The 20,931-nt window shown below is 42.4% G+C and overlaps 1 protein-coding gene across 2 annotated transcripts in view; it reads left to right on the forward strand.

The window, feature by feature from the left end:
- IQGAP2 (IQ motif containing GTPase activating protein 2) overlaps positions 1-20,931 on the forward strand; it is a 309,664-nt gene that overhangs the window by 85,310 nt on the left and 203,423 nt on the right. The window contains exon 1 of one of the 2 annotated variants that reach the window (XM_019968070.2): positions 5,241-8,620. The exons of the other annotated variant lie outside the window; for it this stretch is intronic. Within the exon in view, the coding sequence (XP_019823629.1) occupies positions 8,610-8,620 (11 nt within the window). The 5' untranslated portion in view covers positions 5,241-8,609. Of the gene's footprint in view, positions 1-5,240; positions 8,621-20,931 lie in introns of those variants that run through there. 2 annotated transcript variants of the gene reach the window in all.

Below are 20,931 nucleotides of genomic sequence, written 5' to 3' on the forward strand. Positions count from 1 at the left end.
GGTTTGCTTTCTCTCCCCAGGGAATGTTCCTTTTTTTCTAAGTGCGATTTTTAGACGTTTTTATCATAGAACTCATTTCTCAATGGGATTTTATATATCCAGGGGATAAACATTGGTTCTTGGGAGGTCAACAATATCTTTTAATGCCCAAAGGACAGATATACGCATAGTACATAAATAAATAGGCAGAAGAGCTATACTTTTAAAATTTCATGGAAGGGCAATGAGGAGGAAACATCTAAGAAAACTCCTAGAGGCGGCTGCAGTAATGAAATTTTGGTTGTCTAACCTATCTTCAGCGGCACCAGCCTAGGGCATGAAGGGTGTTCTGAACTTTGTGCTTTCACGCAGAGAGAATAAAAGTTGTTTTGCTTGTCGAGTCCTAGTGAGCTGTGTAATAAGGAGCTCCAAGGGCATGAATCCGTTAGGTGGAGCACACACCATCTGATCCGTTTGTCAGGTTCTTTATTGAAGGGACAGAATTGCTCAGGGTACCTTGGATCCTGGAGGGTTAAGTAGAGAATTTCTTGGGGTCTGGTGGTTCAGAAGGTAACTAATCTGCCTGCAATGCAGGAGACCCAGGTTCGATCCCTGGATTGGGAAGATTCCCAGGAGAAGGGAGTGACTACCCACTCCAGTATTCTTCTCTGGAGCATTCCATTGACAGAGGAGCCTGGAGGGCTACGGTGCATGGGGTCACGAAGAGTCAGACACGACTGAGTGACTAACACTTTCACTTTTAAGGACAGTAGGCAGGAGCAGAGTTTGGGGATGTGAAAGGTATTGGAAATGTCCAGCTTAAGTTACCTTCCCTAAGGCAGTGTGTGTTTTTCGCTTTTTATTCTAGACCTCTGCCATTAATTCAGCCTCCGTTGATCTTTTATGATTCTTCCTGCTTTAGTTCCTTCTTCGAACTCACCAGTGTTCTCCCCATTTCCATTTCAAAGTCCTGGGAAAGACTCAAGTCCTGCATCCTCATTTAAGCAGAGCTGAAGGCAATGGCCAGAAGGCCTCTGGCCTCATAGACAAGCAGCCCTGGGTCAGCTGGGTCAGACCTCGTTAGGGACTGGAGGGTGTCACACATGATTTGGACACAGCTGCCTGTGCCTGAGGAGTTTCCCAGGGTCACTTCTCTGAGGGCTGTGGTCAGAATTCGCTCAGAAGATGGCTTCTTGAGGGTGAGGTTGGCGTCCTGAAGTTTCACCTGCCTGAAAGTACGAGGCTTACATAACTGGTGTGTTTGACCTAGTTGATCATCACTGAAGGTTTTCCACTGGGGCTTCTTTCATCATACTTGAATAAAGAATTTTAAAACTTGTCTTCTGATAGCTTGTCTAATGGCATAGCATCGGGAAAGGTAAAGTTGGCCCAGACTTTCAGTCTCAGAGATGGTCTCTCTCATGAGACTGATTGTTGTGCAAACCTTGTAAGAGGAAGCAATTGTCTTCATCTCTGTTTTCTCAGCACTTAGGACTTAGTGCGTCTGACACATGGGAATTTTCTAGTCAATTTTGTGACTTGACAGATGGTCTTCACATGGAAGAGATGATTGGTAAATCTGAAAATTCAAACATCATCAAAAGGCAAATGCCATGAACTTCTGTTTTATCTCAAGTCAGGAGAGTTGTTATCTTAAGCCTCAGTCCTGTACCTTGATATTTATGAGTTGTTTTTTTTTTTTAATCTGAGCATCAATTTTGAAAGAAAAGATAGAGTGGAGAGAAAATTGCAACATGTAAGTCAAGTATTAAGCTCCTTAATACATAAAGAGCCTTTTTCAAAGAAGTAAATAAGGAAAGAACCTTCACTTGTAACATTCTTTTTGGCCTACTTTAATAGATATTTCACATTCTAAGAAAACATGAGCAGCAAACATTTTTAAACTCATTAATCAAAGAAAGGCAGATTATATAATTTACCTTATCAGATTGACAAAAATGAAAACATTCATCACCACTTCTAGGCTTAAGGGAAACAGGCATTCATATCTTTTATGTGGGAGTATAAATAGTATTTAATGTTGGGAGGATGATTTAACAACAGGTATTTTTATGAGTTAGCAAATTCCTTCACAAGAATGTTTATTGCCACAGTGTTTGCAAAAGTGAGAAAGTTTAAGCAACCTGCATGACTTGGAATAAGTGACTGTTAAGTGTTGTAAACAGAAATGATGAATCTTGGGGTTTTGGGTCATTAAAAATTTGTGGAGTTTGATGATGTTGTGTAACTGAAATAGAATCATATCAAATAATATCTTCAGTATATGTATTGTATTCAGAAAAATGTCTATGAATTTTCTTAATTATATGTATTGCTGGATCAGAAGTTACAGTTCTTCTTGATACTTTCCAAAATTTCTTGAATTTTTATAATAAGCTAATAGCATTTCCATAATTGGAAAAAATATTTGGTACAAAGCGTAGTATATGGAAGTGAGAGGAAGTCTTAGTTACTTAATAGAATACCCATCACTGTAATGCCTTGCTGATAATTTTCTTTTGAAGGTCCTTCCCAGTGATTGAACAAGGGAAAGCAGTTCGATTAAATGCTTTAATGTTAACATATACTATTTTACAGGTTATTAAAACAGAAACAAACAGAGGCAGCATGGAGCGGTCGGAGCAAGAACATTTCAGTTAGATGGTCCTGGGTTGGGTTCATGGCTGCTGTTGTGGAACCTTGGGTGTTGAACCCGCAGTCTCCTCACCTGTGAAATGAGTATATTCACAGTCCCTCTCCTCACAGGCCCGCTGTGGGGAACACTGAGGGTCGTGTGTACACAGCACTTAGCACCACGTGTGACTAAGCGCACAGATGGCTCTTCTTAGGAGGAGAAACCTCTCAGGAGGGGCGTAGCGTTTCCTTCAAGAGAACCAAACTTGAAGACCATTAATTAGAAGTTGCTGCTCACTGTAGAAAGAATGACTGTTGTGGTGGTATATTCGTTTTTATTACCTAAACTTAGCAGCTTAAAATAACACTTGTTTAAGCTATGATTTTCCAGTAGTCATGTATGGATGTGAGAGTTGGACCATAAAGAAGGCTGAGTGCCAGAGAATTGATGCTTTTGAACTGTGGTGTTGGAGAAGACTCTTGAGACCCCCTTGGACTGCAAGGAGATCCAACCAGTCCACCCTAAAGGATCAGTCCTGAATATTCATTGGAGGGACTGATGCTAAAGCTGAAGCTCCAGTACTTTGGCCACCTGATGCGAAGAGCCTACTCATTGGAAAAGACCTGGATGCTGGGAAAGATTGAAGGCAAGGGAAGAATGGGATGAGGTGGTTAGATAATATCACTGCCTCAATGGACGTGAGTCTGAGTAAACTCTGGGAGATGGTGATGCACAGGGAAGCCTGGCCTGCTGCAGTCCATGCAGTTGCAAAGAGTCAGCCATGACTGAGCGATGGAACAACAACAGATCATCTAACACTTTCCGTGGGTCTGAAGTCCAGGCGTGGTTTACCTGTGTACTTAGGGATTCTGGAAGCTGCCATCATGGTGGTGACTGGGGCTGGTTCTCAGCTGGAGCCTGGCTCGGGAAGCATGTGCTTCCCTCCTCGCGTGGTGGTTGTCAGTGGTCAGTGTCCACGGGGTTCATGGCAGTTTGGTGCTTTAACGCCAACAGGTGGGGAGAGGAAAGAAGAGAGCACAAACCTGCTCGCGAGATGCAGTGTAATCTTCCATAACGCAGTGTGATCTCGAAGATGACAGTCTGTCCCCTTTGGCATATTCCAGGGGTTAGAAGCCAATCCCAGGTCCTACCTGTGCTCTTGGGGAGATTAAGCATCTAAAGTATGAACCCCATGAGTGGGGATCGCTTGGAGGGGGTCTGTTGGCCACAATGGTGTTCACATTCATGTGTGTTGTGTTTCAAACTCAGAGGCCAATTACTGTTAATATTTTAGGAGGTGATTTGGTTGAGAAAAGCGCTGGTTTATAGCTTAACAGCACAGATTGGAAAGCAAGATGAGGTGACACCGTGCTTCTTCAGTGTTAACTGGGAAAGGCCCACAGGCTGTCTTTGGCACTTTGGAGCTTGAGGACATAGCTCTCTTCCTGGTTAATCTGAGATCATCCAACTTGGGGAGCTTTTCAGGGACTCACGACTCACTTTTCTGTAAGTAATGGGTTATGGAAATATCCCTTCAACGGTGATTTTTCCCTCCATCTCTTCTAAAATGTAGTACTGCTTTCTTTTATTATTTGTGCTGTCTTCATGAGAAGTACTCATTTCAGTGAAAATAAATAGTTCTTTGTCTTGCCCAGATTCACTGCTGAGCTTTAAATTTTCATTTGTTCTCTAGACTGAAAAACGCCATTTGTTTTAACTTCTCAACTATTTCATATGAGAAGTGTGGCACTCCGTGTCCTCTGCCAAGCCCCCCGCCTTACACTCACCCAGAGTTATTGTGACTAGTCAGCTCTCCTCTGAATAGAAACATGATGATAAATATTGCTAAGAATTCTCTGGGTATCATAAAAGCCGTAAGGCTAATGTGATTGCTCTTTGAGATGATTATAGTCAAATGCAATGCTGTGATGTTTTGGAGGTACGCTTGTAATCCAGAAGATGGGGAGAAGTGATTGATTACGCCCTTGATCAGGGATAGAAAGCTCTGATGAACATCGGAACTGTTTTCATGCTGTGAGCTGACATACCGGCTCCCACTTTACAGTACTTCTAGCGGCTGCAGTTGGAGATTCTGGAATGTTCTATCTCTTCCACTTACTTAGCATATCCTGAGTGGCTGACTGACCAAACTTAGCAAGGCATTGTTAAGTCAAGGGCTGTCTCACAGTGTGGAACTCTTGTATGAAGAAAAACCAAACCTCCCAACTCTTAATAAAGAGACTGTGTAGTCCTCATGATACACATTCTGATTGTGCATGGTGTACAAATTCAAACAGAGACCGGAGAGATGCCTCAGTATTCTCCTAGACCAGCTGTTTGCCAGAACCCTGGATTGGGTAAATAAGTATCTACACATTCCCATCCCTCTTAATGCCACACATTTGTGTAGCACGTAATAACTTTTCGGAGTGTTTTTATATCTCTTTTTTTTTAAATTTTAAAAAATTTATTTACTTTTGGCTGTGATGCGTCTTCGCTGCTGTGCGGGCTTTTCTCTAGTCGTGGTGAGTGGGGGCTGCTCTCTCATTGTGGTGGCTTCTCTTGCGGTGGAGCACGCGCTTTAGGGTGCACGAGCCTTGGTAGTTGCGGTTCCCGGGCTGCAGAGCACAGGCTCGGGAGTCGTGGCGCACAGGCTTCGTTGCTCCATGGCATATGGGATCTTCCTGGACCAGGGAGAGAACCCAGGTCTCCTGCATTGGCAGGAGGATTCTTTACCACGGAGCCACCAGAGAAGCCCCATATCTTTTCTTAATTGAATGAATGCATCCAAGTTGTGAAGATGAAGTAAGTAGTACCATGTCCATTTGACAGAGAAGGAAACCAAGGCTCAAGGACTTGACTTGCCAGGATGGTGTTATGCACAGACCAAAGCAAGTCCTTCTTATTCCAAACATCAGGCACCTTTTATTAACCAACTGTGATGAGTAGCAGGGAGTCAGTTTGAATCCCAGATCTTCCACATTTTGACTTTGTAACCTTGGGCTATTGCCAAAATTCAAATCCTAAGTTTTCTCATGAAGGTAGAAACCTATCTTCTCATAGATTTGTTTAGGGTTAAATGACAATTTACACATAGTCCCTAAACCTGGTAAGCTCTCAGCACTTGGTAGTTATTGATATAGTTTATGCTGGATTTGATACATTGCTCTTCTTCTCACATCTCTGATGCTTGTTGGGCTCACCTGGTGTACCTTCTTCAAGCACTGGATCTGGTTGTTTGAAATCAGTGAAAGAGAGAATGTTGGTGAATTCTGAAGGTTAGTACTGGTTAGTACTTGATCTCTGGGCTCCTAGGTCATACCCTTACATCGGAGAGTTGCTGTGATATCAATGAGAAGCTCTGAAGGCAAGATGATGAGCAGAGAAGAGAAGAAAAAGAGGAAGGTGGCTATGTTTTTATTACATTGAAATATAGTTTATATAATAATTATTATTATTACAGGTATACAATGTAGTGGTTTAGTATTTTATAGATTATACTCCATTTAAAGTTACTGCAAAATAATAGCTATATTCCCTGTGCCGTACAGTATATCCTTATTGCTTATCTTTTATACATAATACTTATACATATCTAGTGGAGTGGGTTTGGGGCAAATGCTTGAATTTGCTGCTTAGATATATTAGCAAATTGTTTAAAGAAAAATGGAGTAGGGATAGGTTTTAGTGTGGCATCAGAAAGAGATGTGAGTTCTGACCACATGGGAGGGAACTTAGATTCTAATTTGCCATTAGAATGGATCATAGTCATTATTGTGCTAACACAAGAAGCCATCTCTTCTTAGCCACTCTCAGAATCGATCTCATGATGCCGGCAGATAGCCTGCTGTGATGAGGGTCAAAGCCTTTTCTATGTATGTAAAGGAACGTTTCTTTTGGAAATAAAACATCTGGGTGCTCATCCTGGCTCTCTGTGAGTCAGAAAGAAGCTTTACCCCGTGACTTTGAAGCAGATGTATTCTTAAACCACATGAAAAGCATAGTTGCCCTGTATCTGGATCTTCTTTTCCTCATTTAAAAACAAAACAACCCCTTTAAGGGGAAAGAACCCTCTCCCTTTTTTGCCTGAGATCTGAGACATGTTGCATAAAATAAAATTCTCTGTGCTCTTCTAAATTTTAATACTGGTATGTTATGTGTGCAGTTTATATTAAAGGCATGGCATCACACATGTACACACATGCCCACCAACATTTAATGAAAGGCTGTAATTTCAAGATAAGACTGTATCAAGATATACAAAGCAGTCTGCTTTCTCACCTAACTGAACTCACGGACAAGTTGCTTGCACTTTCTAAGTTACCTGTAAAATAAGAATAAGAAGAGCTGCCTCACAGAATTGTTGCTGAGACATTAAACTCACAGCAACTCAAATATTAATTTCCTTTAAAAAAAAAAAAATGGCTGCCCTTGCTTTACTTTCCTCGGTTGCACGCCCCGCTTCCTAACTGTGGACAGCTCCTGATTAATTGGAGGTGACTAGATGCTGGTTAGAGTGGCTGCATTGGCTCACTGGTGGAGGCAGTGGCTTGAGAAATGGGAGTGTGTCTTCTTCCCACAGCTAGACTGTGTCTCGAGCTAAGGACTTGTCGGTGTAGCGTTGTCATAACAAAACATTTTTTTCCTGTTATAGAAAATGTAGAAATGCTTGCAAAAGAAAATAAATTTCATTTACAACCTTACTTTATAGAAATAATACATTTTTATGTCTTCTTCCTCTCTTTTTTAACTAGCTGTTTTTGTGTAAACATGTCTTGCCCCCCAAAATACATAGAACATACATGCACAGTTTAAGGAATAGTAAATATGTGGGTGCCCATCACCCAGTTGAAGAGCTAGGACATTACCAGTATCTTTGAACCCCTGTGTGCCTGAATCTTGATTTATTTCTTTGTGTTCTAGTTCCTACTGTATCATGAGCATTTTCCTATGTTGTTGTCGTTTTAGGTTGCTTTCTTCTCTTTGGAGCTTAAAGTAATCAGAGATCATGGGCTAGCCTTACCCTAATTGCTACTGGCTAATATATGACAGGCACCCTGCCTTAAATATCCATCTTATTTAATTTCATAGCACCCTATGAGCTGCAGTATTTGCTCATTTTATTCATGGAAGAAATTGAGTTTCGGAATGTTTTAAGTAAGTCCCAAGGGAGTAGACTCACCAGAACTGAGCCCAAGTCTATTTCCAAGTTCCTTGCCGTGTCCACCCCTGCTGGGCTGCCTTCTGGCTGTGCATTGGAAGTGCAATGCACATTTAAGGAATTGGTCATTAAGTGTAGCGCCTGCATGCGTGCTAGTTGCTAAGTCGCGTCCAACTCTGTGTGAGCCCATGGGCTGTAGTCTGTCAGGCTCCTCCGTCCATGGGATTTTCCAGGCAAGGATACTGGAGTGGGTTGCCATTTCCTCCTCCAGGGGATCTTCCCGACCCAGGGACTGAAACCACATCTCCGGTAGTGGCAGGTGGGTTCTTTACCACTGAGCCACCAGGGAAGCAGTAAATGTAGTATTTCTGCCTAATTCTAAGCAAGAAGAACACAGGTGACTGGCTCTAGATTTTAGGAGTGCTGGTGCCAGAAAAATCCAAACCAGCGCAAACTTCAACAAGAATTGTGAATAAAAGAGGAGAATTTGATGATCTGAACGGTAGTGCCTATGAGAGGTCTGCCTTTCTCTGGAGGCGCCTGTGGTGTTGGGTTGTCTGGTCATTCCCGCTCCTTCCCCACCACCGCCACACTGCGGTGGTCAAGTCAGAGCTCTTGTGTTTGGAGTAGCCCTCCCGCTGTGTTTTCTCCAATTGTGTATCTCTAATTATGGCGCAACCTGGGAGACCTTGCCTGGTTGAGTCCCAAAGAATGAAATGGTTGCTATGGTTGCTGTGGCAGCGACAACGTGGAGCTCCAAGTTGACTCGAAAGTCGGGCTGCTCCTGAGTAGAAAGAGCAGAGGCTCAATTTGGCAGAGATCTGGTTGCTCCTTATGTTCTGCAGGTACAGTCGCCGTGGCATCTTGGTTACATGCTGTGAACTCTTAAGAGGTATAGAGCAGTAGAATGTGCATAAAGGGTTGTGTGTGTAGGTAAAAAGGCATTTTTCCTGTAAATAACTTAGTTCTTAAGTGTGGGGGTCTCGCTCTTGTTCCATTTAGTGTAGCAGCTGTGATTCAGCTTGATAAATTGCTCATCTATATAAACATAACCTTCAGGTTTGCCACAGTGTCTTTCTGAGGTGTGGAAATCCACTGCCTGGGACAAGTGAATTGCAAAACATGATTAGGATGTCCCTAAGTGGCCGTTCAATGCCATCAGCCACCACCACTTGCTGGGGACAATAAAAGAAGTGGAGGGATGCGTTCACCACTTGTATATATCTTTGAATTCTCACACTGTGGGTGTCCAACCTAAATGATGCTGTAACCAGTTTCGGTTTAGTAAACCATGCTTGAATTAAAATATTAATAGGTTTTTTTCAAAACTTTGTTTGTGAGACCAGTGCAACATAAAAATAATGTTGACTTCATATCTGAAGTAGGAAATAATTTGTCTTATTTTAGAAAGTTGGAGAATTTGCTTATTCTCTTTCTTGGGAAAGGTTACTCAAATAGGATATACCTAATGTGAAGTTCAGATTGGCTTCCATTTCTTGTTGTTAAATTTTTTATTTTCTAATTTAGATTTTTTTTTTCCCTTAATTTCAGTGTGGTACAGATTGACTTTTGATACCAGACCTTCCTTTGTTGGCATAGAGTCTTAGAAAGCCAGGAATTCTCAAGGGTTGCTTTTCTTTCCACTTGGACTGGTATTCTTTCACAGTGGGACAGGCATTCTTCTGTTGATTGAAGCTCTCTGGAAATGACTGCCTAAGATTCTTGCATCCCGTAAGATGCATTTCGATTGCCAGATTGTTTCCGAATGCCTTCCCGGCACTGCTGAACCCCTGAACCATTAGAGCTGGCCCTGACTTTGGCTGTGGCCTTGAAGCAGGGCAAAGACTAATAGAGTTTTGCCAAGAAAGTGCACTGGTCATAACAAACACCATCTTCCAACAACACAAGAGAAGACTCTACACATGGACATCACCAGATGGTCAACACCGAAACGAGATTGAATATATTCTTTGCAGCCAAAGATGGAGAAGCTCTATACAGTCAGCAAAAACAAGACCAGGAGCTGACTGTGGCTCAGACCATGAACTCCTTATTGCCAAATTCAGACTTAAATTGAAGAAAGTAGGAAAAACCACTAGACCATTCAGGTATGACCTACATCAAATCCCTTCTGATTATACAGTGGAAGTGAGAAATAGATTTAAGGGCCTAGATCTGATAGATAGAGTGCCTGATGAACTATGGAATGAGGTTCATAACATTGTACAGGAGACAGGGATCAAGACCATCCCCATGGAAAAGAAATGCAAAAAAGCAAAATGGCTGTCTGGGGAGGCCTTACAAATAGCTGTGAAAAGACGAGAAGTGAAAAGCAAAGGAGAAAAGGAAACATATAAACATCTGAATGCAGAGTTCCAAAGAATAGCAAGAAGAGATAAGAAAGCCTTTTTCAGCGATCAATGCAAAGAAATAGAGGAAAACAACAGAATGGGAAAGACTAGGGATCTCTTCAAGAAAATCAGAGATACCAAGGGAACTTTTCATGCAAAGATGGGCTCGATAAAGGACAGAAATGGTATGGACCTAACAGAAGCAGAAGATATTAAGAAGAGGTGGCAAGAATACACAGAAGAACTGTACAAAAAAGATCTTCACAACCCAGTTAATCACAATGGTGTGATCACTGACCTAGAGCCAGGCATCCTGGAATGTGAAGTCAAGTGGGCCTTAGAAAGCATCACTACGAACAAAGCTAGTGGAGGTGATGGAATCCCAGTTGAGCTATTTCAAATCCTGAAAGATGATGCTGTGAAAGTGCTGCACTCAAGATGCCAGCAAATTTGGAAAACTCAGCAGTGGCCACAGGACTGGAAAAGGTCAGTTTTCATTCCAGTCCCAAAGAAAGGCAATGCCAAAGAATGCTCAAACTACCTCACAATTGCACTCATCTCACATGCTAGTAAAGTAATGCTCAAAATTCTCTAAGCCAGGCTTCAGCAATATGTGAACCATGAACTTCCTGATGTTCAAGCTGGTTTTAGAAAAGGCAGAGGAACCAGAGATCAAATTGCCAACATCCACTGGATCATGGAAAAAGCAAGAGAGTTCCAGAAAAACATCTATTTCTGCTTTATTGACTATGCCAAAGCCTTTGACTGTGTGGATCACAATAAACTGTGGAAAATTCTGAAAGAGATGGGAATACCAGAACACCTGATCTGCCTCTTGAGAAATTTGTATGCAGGTCAGGAAGCAACAGTTAGAACTGGACATGGAACAACAGACTGGTTCCAAATAGGAAAAGGAGTATGTCAAGGCTGTATATTGTCACCCTGCTTATTTAACTTGTATGCAGAGTACATCATGAGAAACGCTGGGCTGGAAGAAGCACAAGCTGGAATCAAGATTTCCAGGAGAAATATCAGTAACCTCAGATATGCAGATGATGCCACCCTTATGGCAGAAAGTGAAGAGGAACTAAAAAGCCTCTTGATGAAAGTGAAAGTGGAGAGTGAAAAAGTTGGCTTAAAGCTCAACATTCAGAAAACGAAGATCATGGCATCTGGTCCCATCACTTCATGGGAAATAGATGGGGAAACAGTGTCAGACTTGATTTTTTGGGGCTCCAAAATCACTGCAGATGGTGATTACAGCCATGAAATTAAAAGACATTTACTCCTTGGAAGGAAAGTTATGACAAACCTAGATAGCATATTGAAAAGTAGAGACATTACTTTGCCAACAATGGTCCATCTAGTCAAGGCTATGGTTTTTCCAGTGGTCATGTATGGATGTGAGAGTTGGACTGTGAAGAAGGCTGAGCGCCGAAGAATTGATGCTTTTGAACTGTGGTGTTGGAGAAGACTCTTGAGAGTCCCTTGGACGGCAAGGAGATCCAACCAGTCCATTCTGAAGGAGATCAGCCCTGGGTGTTCTTTGGAAGGAATGATGCTAAAGCTGAAACTCCAGTACTTTGGCCACCTCATGCGAAGAGTTGACTCATTGGAAAAGACTGTGATGCTGGGAGGGATTGGGGGCAGGAGGAGAAGGGGACGACAGAGGATGAGATGGCTGGATGGCATCCCTGACTCGATGGACGTGAGTCTGGGTGAACTCCGGGAGTTGGTGATGGACAGGGAGGCCTGGCGTGCTGCGATTCACGGGGTCGCAAAGAGTCAGACATGACTGAGCGACTGAACTGAACTGAACTTAACTTGACTTTTAGAGCATGGAGTGCTGGCAGAGGAGTGGGCCTCGCCAAAATCACATCAGGATGATGTTCAGGCATCAGGCCCACTCCGTCCTGCCCACCCTTGCATCCCCCCAGCCTTCTGCTGCTGTCTTTCCTTTGACAAGCCTTATTCTCATAATGGAGGGCAGGCTCGGCTGAGTGACTTTGAAGTGAGCGAGGGCCGGGGAGCTATTACTGTCTGTCCCAGCTGCTTGGGTTGCCCGCCCCTGAAGTCCTTTGCCATCCTAATCTTTGTTACCACTACTGTTCTGCCACCACTCTCCCACCATTTGTGTGCTACTCTGGGTCATCAACATTTAAAGGCTGAAATTATCAAGACTCAGTGCGAAGCTTTCTTCTCTCCTCAGTCTGTACTTTCTCACTGTGGTATGAATGGATGTGGGTGCGATTTCCTGACGACACTTCAAATGTAAAATCTCTGGCCCAGGCTACTTCTCGGTCCTGGATCTGTCACTGGTCAGCATTCTGGATTTCTGTGTACTATTTCAAATGTTCAGATCTAAACACATGACTTTGTAACAACTCCCAACTAATACCTTTACTCCAACAGCAAAATCACAGGTTTGGTCTCCTCTGTGTTATCTTCGACTTCCCAGTGGCATTAGAGGTAAAGAACCTACGCCAGTGCAGGACATAGGAGACTTGTGTTCAATCCCCGGGTTGGGGAGGTCCCCTGGAGTAGGAAATGGCAGCCCACCCCGGGATTCTGGCACATGAATCGTGCGATCATCCACTCAACACACAGCGCAGGAGCTCCCACCGCTCTGCCTCCCTCCCGCTCTCTCTTCAGTAGCATCCACGTTTCATCAGTTCTGACTGTTAAATCTCTGTCCTTAAGATGGTTCTGAAAACGCATCGTGATCTGACTCTTGCCTCCCTCCCTCATCTCCAGCACCTCCCCTTTCCCCCAGCCATACTGGTCTTTTCTGTCCCTTGGGTGGACCCATCCCACCTTAGAGCCCTCACATAAACCCCTAGTTGCTAAAGTGCCCTCTTTCTGTCTACTGCCCACCATCCTTTCATGTTAAGGGCCATGTCCTTAGAGCAGCCTTCCCTTGATGCTCATATGAGGTCCTTCTCCGTCGTGTGAATTCTTAGGGTCTGCATGGCTCTCTCAGAAGAGCTGTACTTCATCAAAATAAGGACTGTGTCATTGCTCAAAGTACATGCTCAGTGGCTAGAGCAAGACCCAGCTCAACGGAATCACTTGACAAGTGTTTGGTTTGTGAATGAATGAATGCATGGTACGGTGTCAATCAGTTTACATATGTCACCTCATTTAGTCCTCAAAACAGTGCTCAAACAGCTTAAGGAGTTTACCAAGGCCACTCTGGACACAAGGCACAGTGGGGAGTCACCCCAGGGTTGGAGGGGTCACCCAAGTACAAGCTCTTTGTGCTCCCATCGTTGGCTTTCTTAAGGAGGAACCTGTAGGTGCTGCTGTTATATTTCATTAATAATACATTTGTGATGATAAAAGATGAAAGGAGCAGGGCTTTTTCTCATAAAAGAAACTGAATAGGGAGGGAGAGGTTTGAAGAGTTTGCATTTTATAGGTGCTGATTTCCTTAGGGTAATTTCGTTAAAAAAAAAAAAAAAACAACATATCCTATTAAATAATAAACTTGGGAAACTGTAGAATTATATCAGCATATTTTGTTGTCAAGCCTCTAACTGGCATTCTAGATTCATCTTCTTCACTTCCTCAGTGGTCTGTCCTCCAGAGTCAAACAGGTTTATTCCTGACCTCTGAGCTTGTAACTTTTGATCAAACTGCTTTGAATTCCTTTCCTCTGTGCTGTTTTAGTTTTTTAGAGTCTATTTGGGCACTCAGGAAATGTTCACAGACCAGCATTATATTCCGAGCACTGTACTGGACCCAACTTTGTTCCCATCCCTTGTAAGCACGTCCTTACCCTTGCTCCTCTGTCCAGCAACTCCACGCTTTGACCAGAACCTGCTATTAGTTATGTAGTGAGGTTCTGAGACGCACATGTGCAGATCCTTAGTATTAGTTAAACGTGAAGTAAGCGGAAGCCCAGGCGCTGTGCTAGGCTGACAAGTTTAAGAATAGACACACTCAGTGTCTTGCAGTCTGTTTATCCTGCCAGCAACCAGGCATAAGCGGCAGATAACTAGTGTGAAGTCAGAAAGTGTCCAAAGTTTTCTGTGATCCACCAAAACGCTGTAGGTTTTCAAGTTCCTAGACACCTCTGAGGTCTTCATTCATTCTTAGCCCTAAGAAAATAAACTAAGAGACGTCGTGTTCGGGGAGGAGGAAGGATTAGTTTATTTCCTCTTTCTCAATCTCTCTTTCACCCTCATCTTCACCCCTTGTCTAAGTACATCTAGTTCACTGTCAGTAAGTTCCTTGTTCCCAACACGTGAAAGCATTTAGCACTTGTGCTCAGTCGTCCAGTTGTATCCGACTCTTTGTGACCCCAGGGACTGTAGCCTGCCAGGCTCCTCTATCCATGGAAATCTCCAGGCAAGAATACGTGGGTAGCCATTCTCTTCTCCAGGGGGTCTTCCCAACTCAGGAATTGAACCCAAGTCTCCTGCACTGCAGGCAGATTCTTTACCATCTGAGCCACTAGGGAAGCCCTAGGCATGATCCAATAAAAAAAAAAATAATAATAAACTGGACTTGTCACAAAGAGTCGGAGACGACTGAGTGACTGAGCATGGAATTAACATTAAAAGCTTCTACTTTGCAACAGACAGTGGCAAGAGTGAGAAAACAAGCCATAGACCTGGAGAAACTGTGTGCAAAAGACATGTCTGATAACAGACTGTCATCCAAAATATGCAAAGAACTTTTAAAACCCAACGATAAGAAAAAAAAAAAAATTTAAAGGCCAAGGAGCTTAATAGACACCTCATCAAAGAAAATATGTAGATAGCAAATCAACATATAGACAGATATCCCACATTATGTGTTATTAGGGAATTACAAATTACAACAAGGAGATACCGCTGCATACCTATAAGAAAGGCCAGAATGTGGAACACTGACACCCCAAATGCTGGCAAGAAAGTGAAGCTTCGGAAACTCCATTCATTGCTCTTGGGAGTTAAAATGGTTCAGCCACTTCGAAAGACAGATTGACAGTTTCTTACAAAACTAAGCATACTTTTACCATACAACCCAGCAGTTCCACTCCTTGGTATTCCCTAAAGGAGTTAACAACTTATGTCTACACAAAAATCTGCACAGTGATATTTACAGAGCTTTTTTTATAATAACCAAAACTTGGAAGCCACCGAGATGTCCTGTAGTAGGTGAATGTAGAAAGTGTGGTATTTCCAGCTAAAAAGAAATTAGCTATCAAGTCATGAGAAGACATGGAAGAAACTTAAGTACATATTACTAAGTGAAAGAAACCAATCTGGAAAGTCTAGATGCTGTGTAATTCCAACTAGATGACATTCTGGTGAAATCAAAACTCTGGAGGCAGTAAAAAGATCAGTGGTTGCCAGGGAGTGGGGCAGGGGCAGAGAGATGGAGCACAGAGGATTTTTAGGGCAGTGAAAATATGTCCTATGATACTATAATGGTGGATATATGTCATTATACATTTATCCAAACCCATAGAATGTGCAATACAAAGAGTGAACCCTAAAGTTCAACTGTGGATTTTTGATGATAATGATGTGTCAACATAGGATTATTTTTCTTAAAAAACTTATTTGTGTTGTGGTATAGCCAGTTAACAATGTTGTGATGGTTTCAGGTGAACAGCAAAGGGACTCAGCCATGTATGTATATATATAAGTGCATCCATCGCCCCCAAATTCCCCTCCCATCCAGACTGCCATATAACACTGAGCCGAGTTCTCTGTGCTATACAGAAGATCCTTGCTGATTATCCATTTTAAATATAGCAGTGTGTACATGCAAACACAAGTTCTCAACACAGGGTTATTGATCGTAACAAGTGTACCGCTCTGGTGGGGGAATGTTGGTAACGGGGGAGACTGCATGTGTTGGGACAGGAGACCGATAGGAAATCTGTGCCTTCTGTGAAGCTAATACTGCTCCAAAATAAATAGTCTGTTCTTTAAAATGTAGACAATATGAGTATGCAGTAACAGCACTTAAGTTGCTCTATCAGGCACTGTTCTGAGCTCTTTATATATATATTAGTTAATTCTAATAAAAACCTAATGATCTCCATTTCACAGATAAGGAAACAGGAGGAGAGATGTTTGATAACTTGCTGATGTAACTGTTGAGCGGTAGGCTGTCAAACCCAGGGATTCTGGGGCCAGAGCTGTGCTATAAATCACCCTGATAAGCTGTATTGTACATATATAATTTGTAAATTAATGTACTAAGGATACTTTTACTAGTATTAGTATGTGATCCAGAAAATTTAGAGACCATTGTTTGAAGAGATCAGATGCAGAATAAATAGTCACCTTTCTTCATTGCTGCTGATAAGCATTGGTAAACAACGGAATTTGCCTGTGAACAGGATTTGGGGAGGAGATAGCTTCTTCTTTTGTAGAAGAAGGGTCTTAACCTTTATCGGATTATTATATAGAGAAGTGGGGAGGAGAATGGAAGGAAAAAACAGGTTCTATTATACATGTAAGATATTATCAAAATAAACCTTGGATGTGTCTGGTTTTTGAGAAACCGCACACAGGTCCAAACCAACCCAGAGAGGGGATGAAGGAAGAACGGCACAGCATACAAGGGCAGGGGCAGCCTTGGCACCAGTTTGTGTTAAGATGGAAACAGGTTGGGAATTGAAGAAAGGGAAACCTGCACAGTGCACTGATACAGGGGTGACTTCCGAGTTCCTCCAGCAATTTACAGACCGAGTCCTGGAACTGAAAAAGACCAAGTGGGATGCATACAATTCATAGGAGAAAAACTAAAAACTTAGTAGTTATATGGACAAAGAACAGGCCAGAAAATGGGCCAGTTCACTGAAAATTAATAAGCTTCCAACATGCTTAGACCTACAAAATGACATCAAACCAGCAAGATGCCTTTTGTACTATTAATTTATTAAAACGAACTGTAAACACAGAAGCAGAAAGCCTCCACCTGCCCCGCTGATCCCCCTGCGGTTGTGGGAAACTCTTGGTAAACAGTTTGTGTGTGTGTGTATAGATGTATATACACACGTGTATGTGTGTGTTAGTCGCTCAGTTGTGTCTGACTCTTCGCAACCCCATGGGCTGTAGCTCACCAGGCTCCTTTGTCCATGGGATTCTCCAGGCAAGAATACTGCCGTGGGTTGCCATTTCCTTCTCATATGTATTTTAAAATATTTATATTATATGTATAATGCCTTAATGTATCTTTTTAAATTCTCTTTACACTCTTTTACAGAAAGAATCTCAGATTCAATAAATGCCACATGCTTGTCTTAGCATAATATTGACCATATTTAATCTAGCCGGGCGGACATCACCAATGACTATATATTAACACCAGAAAATGTATAGGATTATAATGTTGAGTGAGAAGAGTGAAGTGAAGTCGCTCAGTCGTGTCCGACTCTTTGCGACCCCATGGACTGTAGCCTACCAGGCTCCTCCGTCCATGGGATTCTCCAGGCAAGAATACTGGAGTGGGGTGCCACTGCCTCCTCCAGGGGATCTTCCCGACCCAGGGATCGAACTCGGGTCTCCCGCATTCCAGGCAGACGCTTTAACCGCTGAACCACCAGGGAAAAACAGAATATGATTGCACTTTATCAACTACCTCTCTTGGCACCTGGTGTTGAAATTCCTTGTCCTTACTTGGCCGTCTTTCTGTTTAGACTTCAGAATGCCAAGGGCGGAGATGGGCGGATTCATACGACAGTACATGAGAATTGTATCCATAGTGCTTTGCCCATGGTAGATATGCAGAGGAGAATAAATAAACTTTCTCCCCACTAAGAGCTGCTAACAATCTTTTGTATCTTAAAATTATGGGAAATGGTTATTTGGAGAGCTCTGTTTTTTACATTGAAGAGATTTACATTATTAATTATGTAGCTCTACCTGATTGAATTTTTTTAATCTTTATTTTTATTTATTTGGCTACACTGGGTCTTGATAGCACCATATGGGATCTAGTTCCCTGACCAGGGATTGAATTTGGGTCTGCTGCATTGGGAGTGCAGATCTTAGCCACTGGACCAGCAGGGAAGTCCCTGATTGAATGAGAAATGAAATTTTAAAAAATTAAAAAAAAATGTTTTTCCCAATGTAGTGTAGGTAACTGCGATTAAGTGCCCACCTTGAATGAATGTATAGAGATGATTGGTTTGTTTTTCTTTTATAGAAATGCTTGGGGCAAAAGCATAATACATTTCAGACCCTCCCTAGGGTGCTTTGGAGATGCATTCTTCTGATTCTCATTCCCATTGTCTGTCCAAGTTAGAAAGACAAACTATTTACAGACAGAAACTTTAGTGGAACATGGCCATTAGTCAAAAAATTTGCTGTTAATGCATACAGTCTTGAATCCTACTCTGAGATACTTACTATGATATCCACAACACAGAGAATGTAAGACAGGTTCAAAGAATAGAACTCACTCTGTGCAAGGCTTTTGTATCATCAAAGGAAAACTTACAAATATCTAGGCACCCCTGGAGCTTCCTGTTCCCATCTCTTCTCCCTGCTGAGCAAGCACATGCTAACCTTTCTTTTCTAGAATCTAACTTTCCATTCTATGACATCAAACACTTTTAATTACTCTTGACTGGTGACCTTTAAGAGATAACTTGGGTGTCAGTCTCTAAAGAAACCAAACTCTAAGGTGTGTGATATCATCTATTAAATTAGGGAAAAGGTTCATTAAAGATACAATGAGTCTGGGATGCTTCTCTCCTATTATAACATGAACTGAGGATGTGGTGATTCACAGATTTTTAGACTCACCAAGAGTCTATAAATCATAATTTTCAGTGAAAAGTGTTTTTTGTAATGACTGTACTGTTTTGCCTTTAATAGCTATTTACTGTGTTTATAAAATATTACCTTTGAACTGTTATAGCCTTGTTGCTGTTCAGTCATGCCCAGTCGTGTCCAGCTCTTTGCGACCCTGTGGACTGCAGCGTGCCAGGCTTCCCTGGCGTCCTTCACCATTTCCTGGAGTTTGCCCAAGTTCATTTACTTTGCATCAGTGATGCCGTCCAGCCATCTCATAGCCTTAGTTAGTTCATAGCCTTGGCTAGTTTTAATGCTCCTTCATTGGTAGAAAATTTATACAGAGATCATGAAATATTTAAAGTTACTGCTTATTGAGTGCTTCCTCTGTATCAGGCACTGTTTAAACATATTTAGATATATTATCTCAGTCCTTATAGCAGTCATTTGAGGAGCATGGTATTGTTCCCAAAACACCAGGGTTTAAGAATCCCGGAGTTTCCAGAGATTAGCTTGCTCAAGATCAGAGCAGACAGGGAAGGCTCTGCTGCTCAGGTCTGCCATCGAAGCATCACTCTTAATAAGGTGATGGTCTGGAATAGAAGAAAACTCTAACTCCAGTACTTTGGCCACCTCAAGCAAAGAGTTGACTCATTGGAAAAGACTGATGCTGGGAGGGATTGGGGGCAAGAGGAGAAGGGGACGACAGAGGATGAGATGGCTGGATGGCATCACTGACTCGATGGATGTGAGTCTGAGTGAACTCGGGAGTTGGTGATGGACAGGGAGGCCTGGCGTGCTGCGATTCGTGGGGTTGCAAAGAGTTGGACACGACTGAGCAACTGATCTGATCTGATCTGATCTGATTAAAGCACTTGCATTAGTGAGCATATGTAATGTGGAGATTCTAGGAGTTACTTACACAGTAGATTTGTGATACTCAAGTTCATTAACTTTCCATCTTTCAAAGAAGCCACAGAGTTATTAACTGCATAGTGAAAGTTAGTGAAAGCTGTTGGGCAAGTTGGCCTTGAAAATAGCTAAGCCTGCAAAGGTTACATATTCTAGCTAGATGGCATTTTGGAAAAAGCAAAACTATGGAGACAGTGAGCTCAGTGTTGCCAAGGGCTCGGGGGAGGGAGGGCGGATTTTTAGGGCAGTGAAACTATTCTATATGGTGTTGTTAGTAGAGAATATATGGAGAAAAATTATACATTCTGTGGTTGGTGTTCAGTCACTAAGTCGCATCCGACTCTTTGTGACCTCATGGACCATAACACTCCACTCTCCTCTGTCCTTCACTATCTCCCAGAGTTTTCTCAGATCCGTGTCCATAGAGTAGGTGATGCTATCCCACCATCTCATCCTCTGTTGCTCCCTTCTCCTCTTGCCCTCAATCTTTCTCAGCATCAGAGTCTTCTCCAATGAGTCGGCTCTTCGCACCAGGTGGCCAAAGTATTGGAGCTTCAGCTTCAGCATCAGTCCTTCTGATGAATATTCAGGGTTGATTTCCTTTAGGTTGACTGGTTTAATCTCTTTGCGTTATACATTTATCAAAACTCATAAAATGTGCAACACCAAGAGTGACCCCTAATGTAAACTGTGGACTTGAGTTAATAATGATGTCTCAATGTTGGCTCATCAAATGTAGTCAACGTGCCACTGTAACTCAAAATGTTAATAATAGGGGGAACTAGGAGGTGGGGTGGGAAATCTCTGTACTGTTCCCTTAATTTTCCTGTGAACCTGAAACTGCTCTTAAAAATTGTCTTTTTTTTTTCTTTTAAAGGTAATCCTCAAGACTTTCCTTCCAATTTCAGGATTTTCTCCATTTTTAAAATTACTGACCCAAGTGCTAAAACATCAGTCATACTTCACATTCCAGTGTCTTTCACCCCACACCTGGTCTTTGACTAGCTCTGTGGATGAGCTTTTCCATGTATACTTTCTCTGTCTTCGTCCAACTGCTGCTATGCTAGCTGCTTACACTTGGTGCCCCCACTCTCAGCCTGTCCCACCTGCTGCCTGCTGCCATGAGATGAATCTTCCAGAAACACTGCCCTG

The sequence above is a fragment of the Bos indicus genome, chromosome 10 (assembly GCF_029378745.1).
Source record: "Bos indicus isolate NIAB-ARS_2022 breed Sahiwal x Tharparkar chromosome 10, NIAB-ARS_B.indTharparkar_mat_pri_1.0, whole genome shotgun sequence".
Taxonomy (NCBI): domain Eukaryota; kingdom Metazoa; phylum Chordata; class Mammalia; order Artiodactyla; family Bovidae; genus Bos; species Bos indicus.